At 40.8% G+C, this 26,833-nt stretch overlaps 2 protein-coding genes across 6 annotated transcripts in view; one reads left to right on the top strand and one right to left on the bottom strand.

Annotated features, from left to right (window-relative positions):
* The window catches only part of ddr1 (discoidin domain receptor tyrosine kinase 1), a 41,304-nt gene extending 15,274 nt beyond the window's left edge, over positions 1–26,030 (top strand). For 2 of the 5 annotated variants that reach the window (XM_023271587.3, XM_035948765.2), the window contains exons 4-20: positions 1,735–1,810; positions 2,687–2,839; positions 3,486–3,633; positions 5,332–5,434; positions 6,231–6,417; positions 9,826–10,075; positions 11,488–11,634; positions 12,139–12,195; positions 13,189–13,355; positions 13,967–14,174; positions 14,993–15,112; positions 17,904–18,205; positions 18,288–18,415; positions 19,035–19,232; positions 19,321–19,588; positions 20,635–20,784; positions 24,289–26,030. In XM_023271587.3, coding sequence (XP_023127355.2) covers positions 1,735–1,810; positions 2,687–2,839; positions 3,486–3,633; positions 5,332–5,434; positions 6,231–6,417; positions 9,826–10,075; positions 11,488–11,634; positions 12,139–12,195; positions 13,189–13,355; positions 13,967–14,174; positions 14,993–15,112; positions 17,904–18,205; positions 18,288–18,415; positions 19,035–19,232; positions 19,321–19,588; positions 20,635–20,784; positions 24,289–24,429 — 2,803 coding nt within the window. In that variant the 3' untranslated portion in view covers positions 24,430–26,030. The remainder of the gene's footprint in view (positions 1–1,734; positions 1,811–2,686; positions 2,840–3,485; positions 3,634–5,331; positions 5,435–6,230; positions 6,418–9,825; positions 10,076–11,487; positions 11,635–12,138; positions 12,196–13,188; positions 13,356–13,966; positions 14,175–14,992; positions 15,113–17,903; positions 18,206–18,287; positions 18,416–19,034; positions 19,233–19,320; positions 19,589–20,634; positions 20,785–24,288) is intronic. The other 3 variants (XM_023271589.3, XM_023271590.3, XM_023271591.3) reach the window with 3 other exon arrangements.
* Positions 26,031–26,111: 81 nt separating this feature from the next.
* flot1b (flotillin 1b) overlaps positions 26,112–26,833 on the bottom strand; it is a 7,587-nt gene continuing 6,865 nt past the window's right edge. Inside the window, exon 13 of the mRNA XM_023271581.3 lies at positions 26,112–26,833. This exon is cut by the window's right edge and continues 985 nt beyond it. The gene's annotated coding sequence lies outside the window, so the exon portion shown is untranslated.

The raw sequence follows: 26,833 nt of genomic DNA, 5'->3' as shown, positions 1-26,833 counted from the left end.
TTGTATTGCAAAAGAAAAGGATGGATTGAGGACAAAATAATTAGTGCTGATGCAAAATGTGTACATTCAGCTTCAGCATTAAAACCACCTGTCAGATATTGTGTTGATCCCCATTATGCTGCCAAATAAGCTCTAAGCTGTTGGGGCACTGACACAGAACTTCTAGGGGGACACATCTGATTTGTTCAGCAAATCACATACAGTCTTTTAAGTGTGACAAAATGGTAATTAGATCTGATCATCAGGCCACGTTATCAGTGTTTTCATGTAAACAGTAAGGGTCAGGATGAATCACAGGTGGTTTCACATGCCTTATAAAAGTTCTACTGTTGTACTGAACTTACCCGGTCGTTTTTAGGGGTCTATTAGATTTGGTAGAAGATGATGGTGTGTCTTCATAAAAGCCACTTGGTAATTGTATTACCACATTGTCTGTCTGGCAGTGAGATCAGATTTATTAGACCCGCAACATGCAAGAGTCACGTGCAATAGCAGGATCCTGTGTGTGTTTGGGCTCATTTGTCTCAGTGGGTCTCTTGGGCTGTGTGTCTAACCATGTGGAAATGATTATTAGCCAAAGCTCTTTTTAGGACACACCAGGGAGATCTTGAGAAACGAAAACAGACCAGCAGACGTAAAGTAAAAAAAAATGTAAAAAATGGGACAACGAGTGACAAGTGGATTGCTGCCATAGCGGTCTGACAGCTGGGGAGAAATTCATTTAAAAATGGGATTTGAATTGTTATTTGAAGGGAGAGATTTGGGACTGCTAAAATATTTTTTATTACTTTTGGTAGTTTGAACTGTTCCCGCCATATTCCTCCTTTCTCCCTCTTCCTTTGTCCACCACAGAACACTTGGTGGAGCAGTAATTTGTTGAGATCATCTTGTGGCTCTCAGCTGTATGATCTCACTCACTGAGGGGAGAGCGGGATTGATTACAATCCAAGTGCCACTGTCAGTGTGACCAAGTTGATATAGTGATTTGTTTTGGTGGTCTGAGCAGCAGCAATCGCTTTGAAAGAAGCCCCACAGCGGTCAGAGTGTGGTTGTGGCCTGCGTCTCTTCCAGAAGTTCCTCCAAAGCTCCTCATACGAGCCGAGCTGACATCACAGAAACACAGCCAACTTTGTGGTCTTCATGAGGCCAAAATGTGGTGGTAGTAAGAAATCTTCCTCTCAGGCTGGATTGAGGAAGGTCATAGTCAGTGAAAAGCTTTGATGCGTGTGTGTGGTCGAGGCAGGCCTGAGTGCTGTGAGTTAAGATTGTGCATTAAAGTCTACACCAGATCTTTTTGGGAGATTTGAGAAATGTGAAGGAGCTACTAATTTTCACCCTGCTCCTTTTTAATCTAATTTCCTCTCTACATGAACCGCGTGTGTTCTCTGTATTTTCCATCTCTCTGTAGTGTCTCTCTGTGTCTTTATCAATTGCCAAGTCTCTGTCTCTCTGTATTTCTGTCTATGAGAGATTGCCCTATTTGTATGTGAATGTTTTGGCTGCTGGGGAAACCAGTATGTGCTGTGATGGCAGAGGGGGATTAGAGTGTTTGTACTGAATCCTTGTACATGTCTGTGCTGCTGGTGCTGAGGGCTTTGATGGAGTTAGTCTTGCTGTGGGTGTGTTTGTAGATTTATCGACCTTTTTGATTATGTTTCTACTTTTTGAATTTTGTATTTAGTTTTTCCTTATTTATTTGTCTCACCTTATTGTGTGTCTTTCTCTGTTTCTAAGGTTGAGCACTGGAGAGGGGGATGGAGCTTGGTGTCCAGCAGGAGCCGTCTTCCCCAGTGGATCAGAATACCTTCAGGTCAGATACTCCGTTTACTCGTCTACGCTTCTGATTTGCTTTTTCCGTTAGTGCTCTATACTGCTGTATGGTTTGTGAAAAGAATATTTAACAATTGACATTTGCATTGTGATGATTATTAAGCTGATATTAAAGCTTTAATAAATAAAATTGTTCCTATTTTAACAGTCAATTCTTGCTGCAGTCTGTACCAAACAAGCATGATGCCTGCAGCCATCAGAGCTCCTTTGTAACATTACAATGTTTTTATTACTTTGCCAAGGAAGATGGCGAAGTTATGTGACGATCGGTGTACATTTGTCCTTCTGTCTGTTTATCTGTGCGCAACATTACTCAAAAACAGAACAACGGATGTCGATGAAATTTTCAGGGAAGGTCAGAATTGACACAAGGACCAATTGATTAGATTTTCGCAGTGATGCGGCTTAAAGTCTGGATCCACGGATTTGTTCAAAGTTTCTGCATCATTGCGAAATAGAGACACAGTGTCACTGTAACTCAGACTACACGTGAACACTACATCAGCAGCCTGCTGGCGATCACATGATTGCTGCTACAAATCCACCCCTGCGGACTTACCGGGCAGAAATGATACAACGACTGAGAAGCTTCGGCGGAATATTGCACTCTCTGAGTGCTTTTCTTGTTTGTAATGTTGTGATACATTTTAGCATTATCAAAAATTGCAGCTCCTGCAATTTTGATTTTGCAATTAGTAGTATTGTGATTTTGAAACGGCTCAGTGAATTGTTCTGCCCAACCTTCCACCATCAGTATACTCTTCGAGTCACACAGCTTTTTCGTCCTTATCTGTATTTCATCTAGGTATGTGTAATTCAGTCTGTGACATGTTTTATGATGATGTATTACCTGTAGATTGACCTGCAACGACTCCACTTTCTGGCTCTGGTGGGTACCCAGGGTCGCCATGCCGACGGGCACGGCCAGGAGTTTGCCCGAAGTTACCGCCTTCGCTACTCCCGAGACGGACAGAAATGGATCACCTGGAAGGACCGATGGGGCCAAGAAGTAAACAAGAGTTTTCTCACATCTTCTCCTTGATTATACATTATATATAATGATGAGAGGATGAAAGGATCATACAGATGAGGGTGACTCTTCCTTATTGATAGAAAAGAGCTCAGTGTCCTTCAGCTGAAAAGCTTAAATGTAGTGTTAATAACATCATGTTCATTGCAATATTCATTTGCATTTGATTTACGGGTACTTAGTATTCATTTGGGACTGGAGCCATTTGAAAGTGCCCCAGCTAAACTCTGCATAATAATGCTTCTGTTCAGGCAAGAGCAGCCTTTACTGCCTGCTGTGCACTGCACTGAATGTTTTACCTCGTGTAGATAAACGCACCTCTTATAGCATTTAGTAAAAGTCCAGTGTTTTCTTTGGTGAGAAGTCTTGCACTGTGTTTTGCACCATTATTACATGACAGCATGGGACTTTAGAGTTTCAACAGAGGTTTTAGATTTTGCATTTGTGCGTCTATGTCCAAGTGTGTCTGTGTGTTAAAGAAAAAGTCCAGTAGGTGCTCCTAGAATTTGAAGACACTGAATTTAAAAAGTCAGAGTCTTCACATGAGGTTTATTCAACCCGACAGTTAACAGCAGAGAGAGGCAATGTTCTCTGTGACCGAATACTTTTTACGTCTTTTCCCTAGGTCGTGTCAGGTAACGAGAACACCTATGATGTTGTGCTCAAAGATCTGGGCCCTCCCATTGTGGCCCGCATGGTGCGCTTCTACCCCCTCGCCGACCGGGTTATGAGCGTCTGCCTTCGAGTGGAGCTCTATGGTTGTGTGTGGAATGGTAAGTGTGTGTTTTGTTGAGTTTATGTGGCGTTAATACAGACATGAGAAGACTAAAAATGGGGCATTCCACCTCAAATCACCAAATGCCCACAGCTGACCATTTTTAATTTGTCAGATTTGTGTTTTGTTTTTTAAAGTAGTGAATATTGAATTGACCATGTGTAAAATCTGGGGTCATGGGTAACATTAGCTTTTGAGTTAGAATCCTTTAGGTGGGGTGGGGTCTTGCCTATTTTTGCTTTGTTTTCATGGCGCCAATCTGTGGCGCAATGCTGGAGGTGCTATAACTTGAGAGATAATGTTGTTAGAGTCCTGAGATTTTGTAGACTCATTGATATGAACATACAGTCTTCAATGGTACAACCTTGCTTTGACAGAATAATGCGATCCTACAAATTTTCAGGACTCTAGCTACATTATATCTCAAGTAATGGCAAATTAAACATAGCTAAACAGATTGGCACATAGAAATTGATGCAAAAATTAACATAACCCCACCATCTTTAGGAATTTTTAACTCACGTTAATGTTACCCATGATCCCAGGTTTTAAACACATTTTACTCAGTAAGGTACAAATGCACAGAAACAAAATCTGACAAATATGAGATGGTCAGGCATGAACTTTTTAGAAAAATTTGGTGAATTGAGGTGGAATTGGTTCCTTAGCTTTTCATTTGTTCTGTATATTCTGAGGCAGGCTTCCAGATCAGGATAAAGTCAATTAATTTTCAAATAGTGAGGGTCACTGAGTTTGCTATCATCCTATGTATAATCCTGTATCAGATGGTAATGATTAGTCTGTGTTTTTGCCATACATCTGATGGATTGAGTTGAGGCGACATGTCAGATTTACACCCTTGGTTGGGTTTGCCTGGATAAAAGAAGCCACACGCTGATAAATGGTATTGGCCTAAATGTTTCTTGAAGCAAAACACTGACTAACTGAGTATTTATGACTTGCTAACTTCTCTCCTGCCCCAGCCACCTCCCACAGACAGCATTTGGCTGCCTGTAAATCAGAGCTGACACTGATGCTAAAAGACCCAGTTCCCAATACATGTCTTAAGGGAAATCATCTTTCTAAAATATGCTGCAGCTCAGTTTGTCTACAGGCTAGAGGTTAGATTAGCACATATTCTGCCTCATCTCATATTGTGTCAGAATGTAGAGAGGTAGCACAAAGTATTTCCTGTGTTTTTCGTGTAACATTGGACCTGCTTGACCCTGACCTACACAGGTACTTGCGTATAATCAGATCCACAGGCACTCATTTACGTGCAAGCAGAAAATACTGCACATGTACTATAAATTCCTGTGAAGCACTCTTTATTGTGGGTGCCAGAGTGTAGGCTGTAGTAAGTGCTGCTGACATCACTTCTATTCTCTGGGACAAGGCTGGTTAGCTGTATATTAGAGCAGAGAGATCTGGGGCCAACTAGAACTGAGAAGTCCACCTCTTTGTTTGTTTTACTACTTAAAAACCAGCTGCGGTCGTTTCCTTGCAGCAGTGATTTCTGTTGAATGTTGGCTCAGTAAATGTGTAGCAGCTCATGATGAACATAAAAAGCTTTTTTAAAAAATGGTTTCACATGCACTGTTTCCATGTCTCTTCAATAACAATGAGCACAAAGTATGTTTTGTTTCAACAACTTCATGATTCATAATTATTTTTCCTGCCGTTCTCTGTGACACAGATGGGTTGAAGGCTTACACAGCTCCAGTGGGTCACGTCATGCACTTACCTGGCATACCTATCTATCTGAACGACTCCACCTACGATGGGAGCACGGAACAAGGGTACAGTAATCAGATGGTCTCAGCATCCTTGCCATTTTCCATTATCATGTATGAGTAGGCATCTCATTTCCATCGATTCCTGGATTTCGTTTTTATGGAAGTGCACAGATGTGGCCTTGTTGTAAATGACAACACTGCTGTGACAATGATCATTATAACAGTTCACAATGTTACTGTCAGGAATGTGGGCTAAAATGCGTCTCGATCAATGGCATACTTGGTAAACTTTGTCTGCAGTGCTCGTTACATCTGCTAGCAGTGGAGTGGGGTCTCAGCCAGATCCTTGAAGCTTTATTCTGTCTGCCTATTCCAAAGGGAGTGACATTATTTTCTTAGTTGCTGTGGGTTTTGATGCGTGCTTCCTGGCCATAGTGTTTTGGCAGGGAGCAACGGAGGGGTGAATCGGGGGGTGGGGAGTACTCCACACTTGGATGGGTTGTGCAGTTAATGGGGCTGAAATGTTTTGGTAGTGTGTGAGCTAGCACTTTTGATGTAATCCAGAAGTATTTGTAGCAGATGTATGTGTGAGGGCTCATAAGAGGATGTATCTGGGGACCCTGTTGTTTTGCTTAGAGGTTGTATTGTAGTGGACGTTTGCATGTGAAAAGGCATTTGCTTGTACATGAATGTGTTTTTAACTAGAAAGTGTATTGTATTCTGTGTATTGTAGTGTATGTTTGCATGTGAAACAAGAAGATGTATGTGTGTGGGCTCATCTTTGCATGCTCGTACACAATTCCTGGCATCATTTTTTTGTACAGAGCATGTGAAGCCTCACAGTGCTTTGTGTGTGCAGGATGCAGTTTGGAGGCTTGGGTCAGCTATGTGATGGTGTCCTGGGAGGAGACGACTTCATACAAACTAAGGAGCTAAGGGTGTGGCCTGGGTATGACTACCTGGGCTGGAGCCGAGAAGCCCTCGGGCAAGGCAGTGTGGATATTGAATTCCACTTTGAGAAACCCCGTCTCTTTCACAACATGCAGGTAGGCACTGAAAGTTGTGTTTATGTGTGATGGTGCGTGTGTTGCTGTGTGTAAATGACCATAAGGGATGGTGCAGAACACGTTTCCTGGTCTGTGACTTGTGATTTCTAGACAGCATAGTGTTCATTCACAGTACATCCACATCACAGCACTCCATCCACAATGAGATGATGCAGAAGTTTAATACACGCAGTCTTTTATCTCATCCCATGTCAGATCATATGTCTCAGCCTTTTTGTTGTGTGTGAATGATTGTGAGCGGATCCTGGACATTGTTATCCCACTGGAATCTGTTTCAACCCCCATTTTTAGGCACAGGTCAAGAAAAGCAAACAGAGCATCTTTGCTGCCTAGTGGCCAAGATACATACTGTGTGTTACACTATAAATTCCTTTTCAGTTCCAGATGGAGACATTTTGACCGTTTTATGGGCGAAGATCTGACTGAAATTGTGAGCAGCTTAATATGTAATATATTCAGCATATTTAAGTCTTAAAACTAATTTTGTTTAACTTTGGGACTCTGTTAAATGTTTTAAAATGCAGAGATTCAATGACATATTTTCCTGTTTAATGAGAAGGAAAATTAAGATAACGAAAGTACTATTTGTTAATTAATGCATTGTTTTGTTTAATTATCCCATAAGCCGAAAACAAGCATTTGATTGTTATGGTAAGACTTTCCTCTGATGCTTTTTGCATCTAATGAAACTCCTTAGAAATTCCTGCAGCTGTAAGCAGGATGACCTCTAAAACAAACTCTTACAGTATGGCTGTGTGCTTGCCTCATTTTTTTCTTTCCTAAGAACTCTAACTTTCTTTATTTGCTATCTCAGGAAGAAACATTTTGCACTGAATAGCCCTGCAGCCATTTAATTAGTTTGAATGCACCATTGTTTATTATTGACAATACATCTGTGCTTGTCTGTCTGGGAGCCACCAAATTGCATCACAGTCTGTTTGTGCGTCTGTGTGGCTTTTGGGGTTAGTGTGGAGCAACGAAGGGGATAATGACATTAAGCAACCAAGTTTGAATTATAACTGTTGTCTCATTGGATGTGGTTTGGAATGTGGGTTTGGGTGAGGTACACTCTTACAAATGCATATTTAGCAGCCTGAGTCTTCCGTCTCTCTTATAGAGCGACCGGCAATCTTTTCAAAGTCTTTCTGGGGATATTTACAAAGATTTAACATTTCTGGATGTTCTCTCTCCACTTTTATTCTTCATATGTTTATCATTGTTCAGTTACCTTTTTAAAACCTTCCTATTCTGAGTGTTTTCTTAACAGGCTTCAGTGTTGCCTACCCTCCCCTAGTGGTTTCCTGCACTAACCTCAGCTGACATATGTCTTTATGCTGGCCTGACTGAGCGGATATGTCAGAAACACAGGTCAAATAAATAGAAAATGGGAACATATCGCTGATCCGGACTTGCCTTGTCTCGGCAGAGTTCCTTGACTTGTGCCTGTGTCTTCTGAAGGAGAATCTGCTGTGTAACCTTTTGTCTGTAATAATCCTCACCTCCCACTCCATTAATGGACACACTGATCTGCTTTTGTGGATCATTTTTTAAGCTTTGCTTCCTAAAGCACTAGTAGATTTCCTTGATTCTCTTCACTTATTACCCATACCTCTAGCACTAACATGCAGTGCATTCCCCACGTAACCCATTTTGTCCCCTTCCCCAGTAGAAAAGTCTGCATAGTAACTGAGTATCTGGTGCAGCTGTTCTGGCTGCATCGTGTGTGTGTGTGTGTGCGTGCGTGCGTGCGTGCGTGCGTGCGTGCGTGCGTGCGTGCGTGCGTGCGTGCGTGCGTGCGTGCGTGCGTGCGTGCGTGCGTGCGTGCGCGTGCGTGTGCGCTGACATGTGGATCACGTTAGTGTGTCTGGCCCTGTAGTGTAAGGGTAATGTCTAACCTGTCAGACCAACTTTCACACTGGTTCTACCATCTCCTCCTTAATTTTCCACCTCTCAGATCTATAGTTTTCACCGGGGATTGGCTGATATGTGTTTTTTTTTGGGGCTGATGCCAATTATTGTAATCAAGAAAGATGGACAACCAGTATTTGGAACCTACATAGAAACGCACATTAAATCTGACATCAGGGAGCCTGTCATTCATAACTAAGCTGTTTTAAAATAAGGATTAGTTTAGCTGCATATGCACAGCAGCCATAGGAGTGAGATGTCAGTGTCACATGACTCTGGAGTGCTTTTCTTTTGTCTGTTCACTGTAATTGATAGAGTTTTAACATTTTGTCTCTTCTTCTCTTGCAGTTATGTCTACTGTTTTTCTTCTTTCTTAATCTTTCACTGTTGTATCACTTTTATTGCGCACTGAGGCCCGTATTTTAAAAGATTACTTTGCATTTGCAACTGCTTCTTAACTGCCAGCTGTTAGCGTAGCCATAGCCAATGTGAAAGGAGCTAATATCCCAATTTGTCACGATGGCTTGTGCACTTGTTTTTTCATGTTGTGTCTCTGCTAGAGATACATTTCTGTCAGTTAGGGCATGTTGCTACCATTAATCTTACTTTAGAAAGATGTTATGGGTACTCCTCACTGCAAACCTGATAGCTTTAGCCTAGCATTGAAATAGGCTCAATTTGCAGTGGCACCGAGTTAATGTTTGGGCATTTTCAGTGCAACAGGAAAACTGGGCATGCTTGCATAAGGTTGCGGTGTTTGTTATAACTTCAGTAGTGTTTGCTACCTCACCTTCCAACCACTCCTCTATCCTTGTTCATTGCTGATTGACTGTTAGTCAGGAAGCATGTCAGCCATTTAGACAGTACTCTGGGTGGGACATTGCTTCAGACAGTGACTGTACACAAAGAGAGCCGGCTGCAGCAGAGCTTAAACAGCACATTTAATTTATTCAGGAAGTAATGTATTTTTAAAAACTCCAAAACTGATAACTGGAAAAGTGCCGAATATCGTCCCAAAAATCAGCCAACTGATAATTGGTCTATCCCTAGTTTTGACCTCTTATTTGCTCATTTACTAAACCTCCATCTTCCTCCACATCCCTCCCTCTTCTCTCCAAGCTCCTCTTTCTCCTTCGAGCCACAGTGGGACCTCATAAATTAGACCATCTTTTAAGCATTCTTTCTCAACTTGTGTGTTCTAATTTTGATAATTTGTGCTCCTGTGCAGTTCTAAGTTGTGCCAAAGCAGTTATGGCTGAACTCTCAAAGAATGCGTAAATAATTTTGTGTGTTAATTTAATCTCTTAATTGCCTCTCCACGAATTAATAAATGAAAAAGTTTTCAGAGTTTTCCAGGTACTTGCACAAAGGTCCAACTACATGAGACGTGTAGGTAGTTAAAGGATTTTCTAACTGATTGCACCTCTTTCCTGTGTCTTTCCCTTTCTCTGCACTCTAACACATGACCCCCTCCCATAGGTGCACAGTAACAATCGCCACACACAGGGTGTACGAGTCTTCAGCAAAGTAGAGTGTCTTTTTAAACCTGGCATCCTCCAGCCCTGGTCTTCTCCTGCCCTTACCCTGCCAGTGCCCCTCGAGGATCTGAAGGACCCCTCCTCACGACCCGTCTCCCTACCACTTGGTGCACAGGCAGCTCAGATCCTTCGCTGTAAATTCTACTTCGCAGACCGTTGGCTGCTCATCAGTGAGATATCCTTTCTCTCTGGTACGAAACACAACTCAAGTGGTCAAATTATGCTTTGTGAGATATCTGCTTGTCTGACTCAGATCTGCAGTTGTTCTTCTGTAGAATCCTCTCACTTGTGTCACACATCCTAGCAACAGTGTCTTGTACTATTCTGAGAGTCCTGCAGAGATTTTGCCTTGCCTAAAATACTAAATTATACCAAAACTGTGAGTAAGTCCAAACACCATTCTTTAACTGTTTAGAGTAAAAGTCAAATAAAAATGAAAATAATGAGCTAGATTTGTTTCCAGACTTACTGTGTCAAAATCACATTCTGAGTGAGGTTGTTGTCCTGGCTGTGTCCTTAAACAACACAAATTCTTACCCCAAATAGTAGTACTTAAGCACAACAATCTACAAGTATATAGGCCTACTATAAACAGTAGTTAGTGTTTACACCCTCTTAATTAGTTAACAAGTTTAACAGCTCTGGAAAATGGCTGTTATCCCTCCATCTTCATTGTCATCTTCACTGTCTTACTGTGTATTGGCTGAAACAGGTCCATTCAACAAGAAAGCTTGAAAAAATAAGATTTATGCCTCTTTCTTTTTTTTTTTTTTTAAAATCGAGGTTAGACAGACGACTCGTCTGCTCTCCAGTTGAGACTACTGGGACTAATTAAACTGTCTTCTCTAGTCAGACTCACAGTCACTTGTGGTGCGATAAGAACCAACAAAGTGCACCGTAATCAAACCAAGCTCAGATGGTCGAAATTTCTTGACCCAGCAGTGGTCTGACACACCTGGTTGATGGAATATTGATTATTCACTGGGGTATGCTAGCAAAAGATTGCAGACTGGAGTCTACACTACTAATTCCTTCCTCTATATCTACTAATTTTAGTTAGAGTTCACTCACATCTGGTACCAGAACGTGGTACTAATTGCATCAACTTGTGGCCTGGCTGACAAACTCTTAGTGATTGAATTATCAAACATGCTAAAATTGGAAAAGAAGCAGTGATCCAGGGATTTTAGAAACAGATTTTCTTTATACCCTCCAATTTCCACCTGCATTTGAGAACAGCAACATTGAGCCCTGCATCTTAAGTGCTGCGCCTCTATCTGGTTTTAGAAACTTAACCCCCTCTGCCTTCTCAAAACAGTGATCATTTGTTTGTCACTTAACTAAGTTTTACCAATAAACAAAGTAAGTCATCTTAGTGAGGAATGGATCAGTTCCCAGCCATAAACAAAATTATTTGGTATCCTGAAATCAATGCCACTTCTCTGGAAACACAAACCAGCTGTAACCACAGTCACTGTTTACCAACAGCTGAGGTCTACTAGAAGGTTTGTTATGTCACATAAAAAAAACCCTCCGTAACCATATGAACATGATTCATTTTCATTAAATGTTCTGCTCCTCTCCTTTCTTTCTCCTTATCCAGAGCCATTTGAGGAGGATGTTAAAGACGCTGATTCATTTCCTCCCAATTTTCCCAAGTTTGGTAACACCAGTACTTTTCCTCCTCCTGTTAACCAAACCACCTCTGCTCCTACATCAAGCTCTTCCAGCAACACTGCCCGACCTTCTGGTGAGTCCTGGGTTTCCCCTCTTCCTCTTTATGCTCCCACTCCTCATCCCTACAGTGGTATTGGCCTTACCCTCCCTCTTCCCACCTGCTGCTGTCCTCTCCTCATCACCCACCATTCATCTACCTCTCCATGCTGCTCTCTTCTGTTTTTCCAATTCCCCAGTCTCTGTGTCATGCCCCCTTGTTAGTGTGCTTATCTCTGTTCCTCCAGTTATGATGTGTGTAGCATATTGACAGTATGTCCAAAGAATGTGTCTAAATCAGAACCAAAGGCAGGCAGTGCCGTAGGAGGGCCATGTCTGACTTGCCTCCACCCACACAGTCTCTTTGGCTGATGCTTATCTACATCATCACGGTCCTACTTCTAAAAATTTGATGTGAACCTCTACAGATTTTCATTCAGATGGCTGAAAAACCAAATGAGCTAGACTCTCCATGTAATTTCTCACTCTTTCCTGAATCCTCATCACACATTCCTCCTTTGTCCATCCCTCACTCCTCCAGACCCCCCCTTCACTACCACCTTCATGATGGACACCACTGGTAACTGGACACTGGCAGGTGAGAGTGAAAGAAAGAAGGCACAGAGAGGGTGAACTGAGGGAGGAGAGCTACTTCTATCTAGCATCTTACAGATGTGCCACTGCTCAGTAAAGTGCATGCAAAATAAAGGAGTAAGGATTGCAGGGGCAGGCTTTGGCAGAGGGCTCTGTCCCCTGGGATTTTAAGATATACAGCTCTTAGAAAAAACACTAACTAGTAAATTATATTTATGCACAATAACAACTTGGCTTCCTGTGGTCTCACAAACTGCATGCTTTTTTCAGAAACTGACTGTACAGTCTGCACAGCTAAACAATAACAGGCGTTTTACAAAGCTGGAAATGGTTTTCTATGGCGTGTATGCTACTTTTTCATCATTACTGGCTGTGGTTGAACAACTTTATTGGGGTTTATTTATTGCCTACGTGGTGTTGAAGTGACAGAGGGAGAGAGAAGGAGATTGTACTCTGCTATGTCAATGTAGTGTCTAAATCCTTGGTAGTTATAGATAAATGTGTCTTTATTAGTATTTGTCCTTGTTATGTGTTTATGTGCACACAGGCCCATAAATGCATCATGTATAGTGTGCATGTCTAATATGCTTGGCCTTCTTTCCTGAAATATGTGTTTCAAACTGTTTATACCTATAACAAAAGAGAAAAAAATAACTGGATGATTAGTAGTTGAGTATAAAGCTGTTGAGAAGTAGAACAGTTTTGACATACTGTTCTCTAAGCAGCAGGGTTTGGCAGCCTCTGTGGTATGAACAGACACACTGAATGCATACTCACGCAAAAAATCTCCATCAGATGTTCCATGAGCCTGATAAAAATATGCTGGTGTGTGTGTGTGTGTGCTGTGCCAAGAGAGCTACAGCTCAGTCTGTACACTGCTTTAGCTTACACCAGCCTGTAGTCAAACACACACAAAGCCATATACACAGGAGTCTATACACACAACACTGGACCCACAAACAAGAGTAGCATTTCATCCTGTATTTGTCCTCTCCAGGGCCAGAATTTGCTGGTGTTACTCCAAGGGCAGGACTTCCTGTAGCAAAAGATGACAGCAGTAATACTGCCATTCTAATTGGCTGCCTGGTGGGCATCATCCTGCTACTGCTGGCTGTGATAGCTGTCATTCTTTGGAGACAGTATTGGAAAAAGATCCTGGGCAAGGTAGGTTCAGACTGAGGTTTTGTGCAATGTTATAGCTGAATAACTAAGCACCCATTCCTAGTTTAATTGGTGGTATGTGGATTTCTAAAATATCTGTTTGTTTCTAAAAACACATACTTTCCCATTTACCCCTTCTTTCCCAATAGTGGTATACATCCATCAAGTCTTGATTTTATTAGCCAAACTTTTTCAACATCTCCCTCTTATATCTGCTTCTAGGACAGACCTTTTGCTCTCCTCAAGCTTTGAAAAGTATGTTTTAAAAACTCTTCATCGATTCGATTTTCCACAGTGTGCCAGTTACTTTGGATAAGCCATTTGCCTTATTGATAGCAGTTCTTTCCAGGGAATAAACATCCTAAGGGAAAAATGTTTTTCTGTGGTTAGGCTAAACTCTCCTGCTACCAATTTTAATTGATTGCTAGCAGTCGGAGGTAACAATACAGTACCACTACATTACCATCTGAATGTGTTGTGGGAATCCTTTTACACTCACTACTAATTGTTCAAAGATTATATTCTATTTCTAGAGTTGATCTCACCTCTACTTAAGTGACTGAAATAGCTGCATTTCTATTACCTGTACTTCAGTGAATTCTCTGCCCTCCCAGGCCCAAGGTAGTCTTTCCAGTGATGAGCTGCGTGTTCACCTGTCCGTCCCGTCGGACAATGTGGTCATCAACAACACACACAGTTATTCAAGCCGCTACCAGCGTATCCATACTTTTCCGGATGACCGTGACCATGACAGAGAGGGAGAAGGGGAGTATCAGGAACCCAGTGCTCTGCTCCGGACAAGAGATCACAGAGACAGCACAGGTAAGTAACAAACACATAACTACAGTTATGCAGTGCGTTAGGAAAGCTGTTGTGATACCTATAGGCTTCATTGTTTCTCACAAAAATCACATTTAGCTCAGTAGGCTGATTCAGAAAATGAGAAGCAAGATGAACAATATGCTGTAAAACCTGCTAATTAGATCAGTAATTAGCACACAACTGACGTGAATTGCTGGGAATTTTGCCACAACCTTTCATTGTACAATATTTAAATTTCCACACGTTTGTATGTGGTTTATTTGTGTTTGTTTACATCAATAAGCTCATTTGGAGAGAGCAAATAGCTGGAGAAAAAATGTGACATGCATGTTGGGAAAACAATGGTATTAAGATGCGTTTCACCACATCAAAGAAAAGTAAATCATACCAAATGCCCTGCGAGGAAGAGGGCTTTCAGAAAGATGTTCAGCACAAGAGAGCTATTGTTCTGAGAAAATAAATAAAAAGAAGAGTAAAGATAGAAAATACATTTCTTCATTTGCGATGTACCACAGGAAGTCGGTCTGCCATCTTTACGAGGCGCCTGTGTTGGTTTGAAACAATATGAGTAACGGAAACATTGTTTCATCCTCTGGTTCTTGTTATGTTTGGTTGTGGCATGAGCTGTGTTAACTTGCATGTTGTGATGCTCTTCTGTTCTCTGCTCTACGTGTGTAATGACTGCTGTTGTGTTTTGTTGTGTGTATTCTGTGTCCTGCACCACTTTGTTTAATGTGTGTGATCCACATTGTGGTGCCTGTCTGTACCCCACCTCGTCCTCTGCACCGTTGTGTGTTTATGTGTATGTGCCCTCCCAGCATTGCTGTTAAACAACCCAGCCTATCACCTGCTTCTACCAGACCCCAGAAAAGGCCTGAGAGCCGTAGTCGTCCCCAGCTCCACACAGGCTGAGGAAAAGAGCCTCAATGTGGCCCAGGGTAAGACACCTAAGACTGGGCTAACATAGTCAGAGGGCTGTACTACGAAGCGAGATCAGTGGGTTAGCGAGGTACGTTGAGCTTAAAGTTTTCAGTGTGACGAAGGTGGCTCTCTTTTAGCCTGGCTAGATCTCCATGGTAACGGATGCTGTGGAGCTAACCTGGTCGTGAGCAGGTCATGTTCAAAGTTTCAGATTTAAATTGGCTGTAATCTAATCATTTCCTGACGATTCTATGAGTGATCCAGATTCTTAGCTGAAGGAACATGTGTCTACAACCATGTGGAGCTATTACTAGTCCAGCATAATGAAGCAGTGTAGTTACAGTATCGCCCACTGTAGGCATTGTGTTGCTACCAAACCTGACATTTACTTAGTTTGTGATGCAGAAATCGTCTGCATCACAAACTTTATGTTTGCTCCTGATTTGCTGTCAAGTCCGTTTACACTGTTGGTACAACAGCTTTTAGGAAATGGATTAGAAAATGGATTATTCTACTGGTACTTATTACAACAAATATTCAATCAATAACATTAATTTCACTTTGATTTGGCCAAAGATTAAATCAATATCCTGTGTTATGGGGTAGTGCCAGAGCTAAATACATTCCAATACAGTATCATGTTTAAATATATGACATTTGAAGGTTAACAGCAGTAAAGTGCAGCTGTCGGTAAGAAATAAGCGGCTCCACTGATCGGTCCAATAAGTATACTATAACGCGATTAACAGTAACAGCACTGTTTACTGTCATAAACCTTTGTATACTTCATGGCTCTGCATTATAACTACCTGTTGACTGAAGCAGCTGCACACAAATGGTTCATGTTGTGCATAAGAAGAGTCACATGATGCGTTAAACTTACCCTTTTATGCGAACGACCACAGAGCCTGAAGCAGAAAGTCGGAGTTTACAAAGACAGTTGATAACAACCTTCATGATACCTGGTGTCTCTGATTGAGGCTTTAGTTTTTGTTGCGCCAACTTATACAAAGAAAGCCCAGCTATGTCAAACTGGCTTCGTGATGCAGCCCTCTGGATGGGCTCCTCTCTCACTACCTACCTCCCTATCTAGACTCACCAAGGTTGGGGCAGTAGAAGTTGTTTTTTTTTTTTCTTTTTGCATGTGTGACCATCATCTCCCCCAGGTAACTTAAATAATTAATCACTCATATTCTCTCACCATTCAAAAGACTCTTGCTTTGTTTGAAGAGATAGTTTGGCCCTTGGGGAATTATAAAAAGTTTCACACTTACCCGGAGACCGATAAATTCAAAATGTATTATTTTTTTGATCAAGTTTCACTAAGCTGGAATCATAGCAGTGCTCCAGTGGCAGCATGGTTTCAGTGGTGTGCATGATGTTGCAATACCCTGACTACTTCAGAGATGCCTACTCATTCTTGGTGATCCCTTGACTTTTCAATTGGCGCCATCATCTGGTCAAATTTATCAAGTGAAATATGTTCAAATCAACTCAAAGAACTGTGCTGATATTCTGTATTGATATTTAATAACTTTCCAACTTTAGTGGTCTGCAAACTTTTCCTCTATTGGCACCATTGACATTTGTGGGTTCAGGTGAATTATTACTTCCTAGATGGATTACCGTTAACGTTGCTTTGGTGCTTACTTTGGTTATCCATGCTCTTGATCTCACGCCATCATCAGGTCATAGATTTAATTCGTCTATTACTGTTGTTTACAAAGAAATACTTGAACAACTGATTACATTTGCATTGGTTTCTTTTGTACTTTGTGTTTGGTGTGAAGATGGTGGCTGTGGTAGACATTAGCTGTTTAACATTAGCATGCTAGCAGTGTCATTGCGAACATGTTAGCATGCAGATGTTAGCATTTATGAGTCCTGCTTCACAGAACAAAATCTTATCAACTGTATTAAAGCAGCTGTTTAGTTTGTAACTTGGGTGCTGTCAGAATGTTATTAAAAAGTTAAGCAGCAGATTTAATGTAGTTTCAGAACAATAGAATAGACTGATACAGTACATTTGTTCTTAGCCTTCAGTGAAGACATTTAGTGGCACATGTCACTGATTTTAAAAGTACCTGCTACTTCATCTCATTAATGTAACAAACATCCAGAAATACATCTAATCTGAGCTGAGATCACTGGTAATAATACTGTAACTTGTGACGGTTTAAAAGGTATACTATAGGCCATAGCGAAATATAAGGACTGTGATCTTTAGCAGCCCCCATCATCACACTGTAAACCAAATGTTCTAATGTATTTAAAAGAGCAAATCAGAAAGACGTCAATGCAAAACACATTAATAGATTAGTGATCATAGATGACTGTTAATAAGTGAGGATAATGTAGACATCCCTGCTGTACACTGGCGTGTCTATTGGATGAGAGTTTATCTGCATGATTCCTGCTTCAGCTCAGGACTGGTAGATGAATCAGCTCCCAGCTGTGCTATCATTTGTATATTTACAATAATAAATGACCTTGTATTAGGTCAGAATTTGACTCTCTATATAAATCTCATTAAGTTTTTTAAAAATTCTTTTTTATTAAATGTGTTTTTTTATGCTTCTATTTTATAAATAGAATTTAGTAAAGTTGAGCTTTTGAAACATGTTTTCAAAAAACTTTATTGTTCAAATGATTTCCCCAAAATTTAAACTATCTCTTTTATAACAAGGTGCCTAAATTTATATTGTGATTCTTTCACTCATAAACAAAACAGTTTTTAATCACATGCTTCTTCTCTCAAGTAATTTCTCATTTTCATGCACTCTGTCTGCCTCTTCCTCATCTCTCCAGCCTGTGGTTTGGACTTGGACATGGAGAAGGGTTTTCCCCCAGCACATGATGAGCCTCCTCCCTACCCCGGGTCCCCTCCTTACCCCTCTCTGTCTCCACCTGTGTCTCCCCCACTGCCTCCCAGTGTCCCCCACTACGCTGAGGCGGACATTGTGAGTTTGCAGGGTGTCAGTGGTAACAACACCTATGCTGTACCTGCCTTGACCTCTTCAAGCCCCGGGGCCGAAGCTGCCCCACTGCCAGAGCTGCCTCGACAGTGTCTCATCTTCAAGGAGAAACTGGGAGAGGGACAGTTTGGAGAGGTGAGAAATAAGATGAAAAGAGGTGTTTGTGGATAGCAGGGTGATTGTCACTAAACAATATGTGTGTTTTTGTCGGTATAAGGTGCATCTGTGTGAAATTGAGAACCCTCAGGACCTTCCCAATTTGGAGTTCCCCTTCAATGTCAGAAAAGGTCGCCCTCTGCTGGTAGCTGTGAAGATACTGCGACCAGATGCCTCCAAGAATGCGAGGTCTGTAACGTCATATGCTCATCCACTCGGTGTGGACTTTGGTTTCAGTGTGGTTCACAGTTTTCTATATTTTTACAGCCTCTCTCCTCCTTCACACTTTCTCACATGTTCATTGAATTGGACCGTTCTCACTGATGATGATGTTTCTGAAATATCACAGCGTATTTAGAAGAACTGAATTAATTACTTGTCATTGGCAAGGATATGTAGTGAAAAAAATCACCCATTGTAGGTTCCACCTTCTGAAATGGCAGTATTGTATGCCTCTACTACAATAAGTATCACTATAGTAACAGAATAGGTCAGACTTTTAGGATATCACCTTGAGTTCTACGAGGCTGTGATTTTCATTTCACACTATATTTGACTTTTTTGTTCCAACATAGTTATCATGTTATTCCTAAATGGGTGGTAACACTAAAACCAGTGCTTGATAATGCTTTAAGGTTTAAGTGTAATATTTTTACATTAGGGCAGTGAAGGAACCCTACTTTATCTCTTGCTTCAAACCCACCAGTTTTGTCCTCTTTTGTGTACATCTTCCAGTTTTCAAAGGGGATGATTAAAGTGTCTCACTAGCTAGCTATCAAATGAATCTCGCTTGTTTGTATCCTGGTAGAAACGACTTCCTGAAAGAGGTGAAGATTCTGTCTCGCTTGAAAGACCCGAACATCATCCGACTGCTGGGAGTGTGTGTGAGCAGTGATCCTCTCTGCATGGTCACTGAGTACATGGAGTGTGGAGACTTGAACCAGTATCTCTCCCACCGAGTGCTTCTGGACAAAACCGGACCTTCACACAATACGCCAACCGTCAGGTGCACACAAACACACACACACATGCACATACATATAAGCAGTAGCACTTTTTATTTATGGTTTCCCATCTGCCTTCTGTCCCTCCAGTTACCCTGCACTCATCTCCATGGCCAGCCAGATTGCATCAGGAATGAAGTTTCTCTCATCTCTGAACTTTGTGCATCGGGATCTGGCCACACGTAACTGTCTGGTTGGGGGTGAGAGAGGTGAAAGGGGAGAGGATCGAGGCGGTGAGTGTCACATCAAGATCGCCGACTTTGGCATGAGCAGAAACTTGTACGCTGGAGATTACTACAGGATCCAGGGCAGAGCTGTGCTGCCGATACGCTGGATGGCCTGGGAGTGCATACTCATGGTGAGAGGCCAGTAATATGCGTGATTGTACTTACATTTTTTCCTGTGCTTTTGGGACAGTGATAGCCCAAGCCATCATGTTGTCTCGTTGTCTGTACGTCCCATTCTTGTAAACACAACATCTTTGTACAAGTGGAGGTAAATCCGTCAAATTTGGCTCAAAGATTCACTTGGATTCATGATGAAGTGATTAAATTTTGGTGGTGAAAGGTCACTAACTTCAAAAAACATGTTATTGGCTATATTTAAAAAATGTAATCCCTGATTATGACAAAATTTCACAGTGATGTCTAATAGGGTGAAAGGATGAGGTGATGAGATTTTATACCATAAAGGTCCAATCTGGGCAGACATGGATGTGCTGCTGCTCAGCTGGTTGTTCAAGGCATACAACTGAAAGGCTGCAATTCTAGTTAATAGTAATTAATTGATTTTCTATTTTAATAAAAACAGTAGTTTAAGTAGTAAAGAAAAAGTTAAAATTCAGTTAAAACATAAATCCTATACAACAAATTAAAACATAACAATCACATTACTAAAAACACCAATATCTTTGTTAAATAACGAGCAGCTCACAAGTTTGTTCTCCAGTTCTGTTTTCTTTGTAAAGCAAATCTCATTCTCTCCCTTCATTTTTATTGCAATTTTCCAACAGGTTAAATCAGTTAGGTGCTTTACAGATAACTAATAATAAAGCTGCAAGTATAATAACACTAGGAACTGCTGTGCAGACTGTTGCACACAAACGAATAATAAAATCACTGAAATCAATACGTGAATCATTGTTATTAATGTACTTATATCTAGAGCCTACTCAATAAATTAAGTCATTTCCTGTTACCTGTTTGCCATCCTATGATAATGACTTTGACAATATTTTTTTCAAGATTCCAGTGTAAAGTGTTTTTATCACGTTTATACAGTATGTACGGTGAAATAGAGAAAGTCACAATGTCATAATATCATAAATACTGAGTATGTGATAGTAGAGGTGATATGATGATGATGAAAATGAGCATGTCAGTGTGTGTTGGTGTGTATTCTCAGGGTAAGTTTACCACAGCCAGTGATGTGTGGGCGTTTGGGGTCACTCTGTGGGAGATGCTGAGCGTTTGCCAGGAGCAGCCGTACTCCAGTCTTACAGATGAGCAAGTCATTGACAACGCTGGGGAGTTCTTCAGAGACCAGGGCAGACAGGTACAGCACACAGAAATGCACACATTTTCCACAAGTAAAACTTCCTGTTCAACACATTACTGTTTTGCAGTCTGAAGCTGAAAATTTTGCTTTAAATTAAAGGATGCGCAATGATGCCTGCAATATTGTTGGTATTGGCTGTAAAGTCTGCAATTATTAAATATCAGCACAGGCCTAAAATGAACATTGACAGACAGATAACACCATTCAGCCCAAAAGTTTAAATAATAATAAAAATAACAATATAGTTTTAATAAAAGTGGCATTTTGTACATGTATGTTGAAGTCGTTTTCTTATTTGTCCACTGACTAAGTACTTTTAAAAGGCATTTTATTCTGTATTTACGTCTACACTAGAGACCTGTTTTCTGCAATTAAATGGAAAAAGTATATGTATGTATATTGGCTTCCTTAAGTGGCCAAAAGGAGTTGGAAACATATTGTCATAGCAAAAATACAATATCATGTGTCCCCCTTTTACACTGCAGTTTGTGGGTGATATTTAACTTATGGTAGACTTAAAGATAGATAGATAGATCCTTAAATAATCCTTTAAAGGAAATTGCAGTTCCACGGCAGTTTCAGAGCAGACATAACACCACACATTTCCTCAAATAGCTTCCATACTTTATAAATTTTTTAAAAAAAAGAACATTGAATAAATACTAAAAAATGCAAAGCTATTTTTGTAAAACCTAAAAGAACCTAAAGAAAGGACAGCACAGCCGTCACATACTGTATGAAGTTTTCAGTTTTTATGCTCAGTAGATAACATTTAGTTGTCAATTATTTGGTGTCCTGCAGCAGCAGAGCAGGTGTTTTTCTTCACATGTTAAAGACAAGCACAATATGAAGAGTTTGGATGTTAAATTATATAATTATATAACACATTGCTGCTGCAGATGAATAATAAATAGACATTCTGATGATGAACAAGTAGTGACTAAAATAATGATGTGACAAATGTGAAGTTGAAATCACATTTTGAAACGATGCTATTAGCACATTACAAATATTGGAATTCAGTATATAGGTTATGCAGAACGTCTGAGGGTTGAAATGGGTCTTTTACACATCTGTGCCATTTTCTCTGTGATAGCCACACTTTGGATGGTATCTCATGTTGTACTTCATCATGGGTTTTAAATCTATTACACCGTAAATATTCACCCGAAGCTTGAAAAATTCCATCAAAAAATAATTTAAATCTAAATAATAAACCAAATATAAGTAACATATAAATAACAACAAGATAGTGTTGTGCACAGATGTAGCGGCTCAACGCTCTTCCTTTTCTCTGCTCATTTTTAGCCGTGTGAACCCCACCTACAGCTGAGTTGATCTTCTGACCATAGGTCTACAGTGTAATCAGGCCGTTATAAATTAGTTTCTGCACTAACACGATACATCTGGGGACATAGCCAGGTCACCAGGCTCTGTTTGGATTATTATCGGCCATGGCAGGCACTACAGATGGAGGCAGAACAGGAAGCAGAAGCCTGGATTCCCATCCTGTCTACTCACAAGGCTAAGGAAACCACTACACAAGCCACCACTACGAACAGTCTAATGAGTGACAGATATCTCATCAACACAATTACTACGAATCTCCGCAAGCAAACTCACACAGGATTGTTGCGTTTTGCTTGTAATGGAGACTTGGGTCACCCATTCATCCCTGATGTTGCCATGGAGCCAGCAAAACGCATGGCTTTTCACTGGGACAGATACAAAGACTCTGGTAAAAGCAAAGCAGGGGAATTATGCATTTATGTCCACAACAACTGGTGTACAAATGCAAAATCATAGACAGCCACTGCTCTCCTGATTTGGAGTACCTGATGGTTAAATGCAGGCCAATATACCTTACATGTGAGTTTACTGTAGTTATAGTTAGAGCTGTTAGAATTCCACTGGATACTAACACTAGCATAGCCCTGTGTTACTTGCACAGTATCATAACTTTACAAGAGATCACATGTCCAGAGGGAGCACATATCATAGCTGGGGATTTTAACCATGCTGATTTAAAGACAGTCGTTCCCAACTTATCAGTCATCCCACTAGAGAGGGAAACGCACAAGAACAAGAAAGGCTTTAAATCAACACAACTTCCACACTTAGGCAGTCAGATCACGTGTCCAAACTCTTAACCCCAGCATACACCCCCTTCAGGAGAAAAGCTCACAAGAACTAAAAACGTGGCCTGAAGGAGCTTCGTCACAGTTGCAGAACTGATTTGAAAAGATCTTTGAGAATCAGGACTTGGAGGAATACACATTATTTGTACGTCCAGGTGTACCCTAACCAGAAGCCCGGGATGACAAATGAAGCCAGATCTCTTAAGGACTGTAACGCTGTCTTCAGTTTGGTAACGCAGCTCTGTACAGTGCTGAAAGAGCCAATCTGAAGGGAGACATCAGGGATGCTAAAGCGACATACAGAAGGAAGATTGAGGGCCACTTAAGTGATAACAACCCCTGGCAGGCGTGGCAGGACATCCTGAATTCCACAAAAACAATGGAGTTCATCCTAGACTTTCGAAGAAAGCGAGCAGACCCTGAGCCGCTAACCATCAATAGGGTCTGTGTGGAAAAGGTTCCTGCCTTCAGGTTCCTGAATACACACATTAATGAAGATCTCTCTTGGACTAAGGCTCAGCAGCAACACCACTTCCTCAGGATCCTCAGAAAATACAGCCTGTGTGCAGGTGTAATATATCACCGTCTGGTTTAAAAGCAGACAGGAGAGCCCTCCAGAGGATCAGGGTCTATTCACTCCCTTCTTTTTAAGAACTTATTCAGCTCTCGCCGCCTCAGTAGAGGAGCAAACATTCTTAAGAACCAATTCCATCCTGGACAACATTTGTTTGACCCTTTACCCTCAGGTAGTTGCTTCAAGTCCAACAAATCACAGACTGAAAAAGCAGCTTCTACCCCAGAACCACAGGAGAACTGAACTCTGCCAGACACCCTCACTAACTGTCTGGACCTAAGTGCCTCCTTGCAACTTAATTAATAATTTAGGCATCTTATATTTATTTATAATGCACTGACAGGATTATTGATTATTGTTGTTGAGTGGAGTACAATGACAATAAAAGGAATTCTATTCTACACTTTAATCACAATATCTGTCAGAAGAATTATGGGTTTTTCAAATTCTCAAATCAGTTTTGATGTATACAGAAAGTAAAAACTCATCCATGACTGTATTGATCATCTTGATATTGGAGGCCCTCTAGTGGCTGACATTTGGGGTGCAGCTGTTTAGTGCGTTTTCTTTTGTTTTATATTTTTTGAAATCATAATTAATGGAGTCCAAGTATAGCTTGTACCCACTTCCATTAAAAGCAGAAAAATAAATGCATTGATCATCGAATGTGATAGAATAGTTTTTTGTTTGTTTGTTCCTCATCTTGTCAGTGTTTAAACCTGGTGTGATTTATTGTGTGAGGTAAAGTCGTTTTTAAAGTGCATATTTTCTTCTTCCTCTCTCTTGCAGGTCTATCTGAGCAGGCCAGCTGTGTGTCCTCAGGGTCTTTATGAGCTCATGCTGAGCTGCTGGAACAGAGACTGCAAGCTCCGCCCATCCTTCGCTTCCATCCACTCCTTTCTTACAGAGGATGCCATGAACATGGTGTAAACAGAGAAGCAGAGAAACATGACAAGGAGAAATGCAATGCTACACAGGGTAAACAGCTTATATGTTCTTCCATCCTTGCTACAGTTGGAAGACGTGGTGGAGGTTGCACAGGGGGCAGATAAACAGGAAGTAGGTTGCTCGCTTTTTATTTTGTACTTATTGGGTGGAGGGGCAGAGAGACCGCTGGTTCGGTTTTATTTTCCGTTCAGACCCCAAAAACTAATCCCAGCTTTTTAGGCAGGTAACAGTCAGTGGTTGGTGGTGAGTGCAGTCTGCAAGGAAACTTCATCTCTTCTCACATACTTAACAAATAAAGGAGGGTTTGTGTTGGTAGTGATGAAGCGGAGGATGCAGGCAGATACATCACAGAATAATACTAAGACCATAGCAAAGGAGGAACTTATAAACTAGCTGCAGATGGTAAGCTTAGCTGTCTCTACCCTGGGTGGTGGATCTTCATGTGTTCATTTTATCTCAGCCCCATATTCATACATAGTGACCCACAGTTGCACCTGTGTTTGTGGACTAATATGAAATGGAACAGACAGCAGTGGCCCTCTTTCTGCAATGTGATTATGTCCAGTTTGTCTCCCCTCATTGAACTCCACTATTGAGCCACGGAGAAGAAATACTGTATACCTGGTGCCAGACGGACTTTTCAAACCTGAGGAAAAAAGGCACAGAAGAGGAAAGTCTGCTGCTTCTGCCAGTGAGATGAGACCCACAACCTCGAACGAGACGATGCTGCCGAGGGAGTGGATGTGGCATCTGTGGATGCTCCTGCTGAGGTGTTGGCAGTTTTGTTTTTTTGTATCTGGCTGTGATTCGGCCACAAAGAATAGATGTAAAATTCCACAACCAGCTGCACTTTAAACCATCCATGCGTATCCGTGGCCACGATGACCCTCTTCTCTGTGACGGACCTGAATGATATGATTCCTGTCAGCATGGATTCTGTTGCATTTTACTTGTGGAGGCTTGTGTGCCTTTCAACTTTCTCCAACATGACATTGCCAAACCATTAGATGTAAAATATTCTTTTTTTAAAAATGGAGTGGCATCCTCAGTTAATTTCATTTTAAATGTATGACAACCTTTTTTTCAAAAGGTTTGTGTTCCGACAGTGCTGGGAAATACTTAGATTCCTGATTTTAGTGTGAATGTCACCATCAACCACTGTATTATCCTGTGTTAATACATTAAGCCGACTGCGGTAGAGTCGATGCTTCTACCTTACTGACTACATATCACTGTAAATCAATTGAGATTATCAAGTTTAAGTAATACATGTTTACTGATTGTAAAAGGTTGTGCCATGTCATTTTTGATACACTGTAGTGTAAGTAACCCATATATTTTTTTATATATACTGTCTGTACTTAGACTCCCCTTGATGTCTGATTTCATCCTTTTGTGTCTGAGGCTGAATGTTACAGTATGTAAATACTCTAAGGACAAAATTGTAATTTCCTTCACTAATATATAGAAAACTCTGTTACATTTGGGGTCTCTGTAGAATGTTTGCTATCTTGATGCTATTGTAATTCATTGTGTTGTCTATTTTTGTAGATGTTTTAATAAAGTCAACCTTTTCAAATCAACGTGTGTCACTGCAATAAATTAAGCTTCACCAAAATCACAGTCACCATAATTACTGACTGGACAAAAGACAGAACAGGAGGTTGGTTTCTGTGATTTAAACATATTTTATTGTCAGTCTATAGATAATCTTGAATATTGACACAAGAAGCTAGCTTTAACATTTAGTAGGAACTATTTTTATATCGACTACGAATAGACATGCAACAGTTTTGGATGGAAAGTGTTAATCACAAGAACATATGAAAGAAGTCAAGACTAATTTGGCTTTCATTCGCAGGCTGTCAACAGTGACGACCAATGGCTTAAATCAGTTGGACATGAGGAACTACTCCCTGACAGAAGTTTTAATAAGATCAACTACAGAGGTAAACTTGACTGAGGAGTTCTGAACAGGCACTTGGCGGTAACAAAATGCATAAGGCTTGGCAGCTAGAAAACTCTGAAGAGTTAATGATTCTGAAAAAAGGAGAATAAAAATTCCTGATCAAAACTATGACACTTAAAAACTATAATAGCAAGAATCTGTATTTATAATACTTAGGATCAGACTAACATAGGAAATTAGTACAACAATAAAAATACAACAGAAATCACACTATGTCTCAAAACATTTTAGACTCAAAGCAGCAAGTAATGAAGGCAGCACACTGGTTAGTGACTTTATTATGTAACATTGTTCTTCCTTACTAACTGAAGACTATAAAATCAAAGATGAGAACACTGCAGCTTGTCTCACCACAACCTACTTGCACCGCTTTGAACAGAAAACCCTCATTCCTTGTCCCCATCAACCACTTCCTCC

Source organism: Amphiprion ocellaris, chromosome 9, assembly GCF_022539595.1.
Source record: "Amphiprion ocellaris isolate individual 3 ecotype Okinawa chromosome 9, ASM2253959v1, whole genome shotgun sequence".
Classification (NCBI taxonomy): Eukaryota; Metazoa; Chordata; class Actinopteri; family Pomacentridae; genus Amphiprion; species Amphiprion ocellaris.
This window is presented reverse-complemented; position numbering and strand designations above follow the sequence as displayed.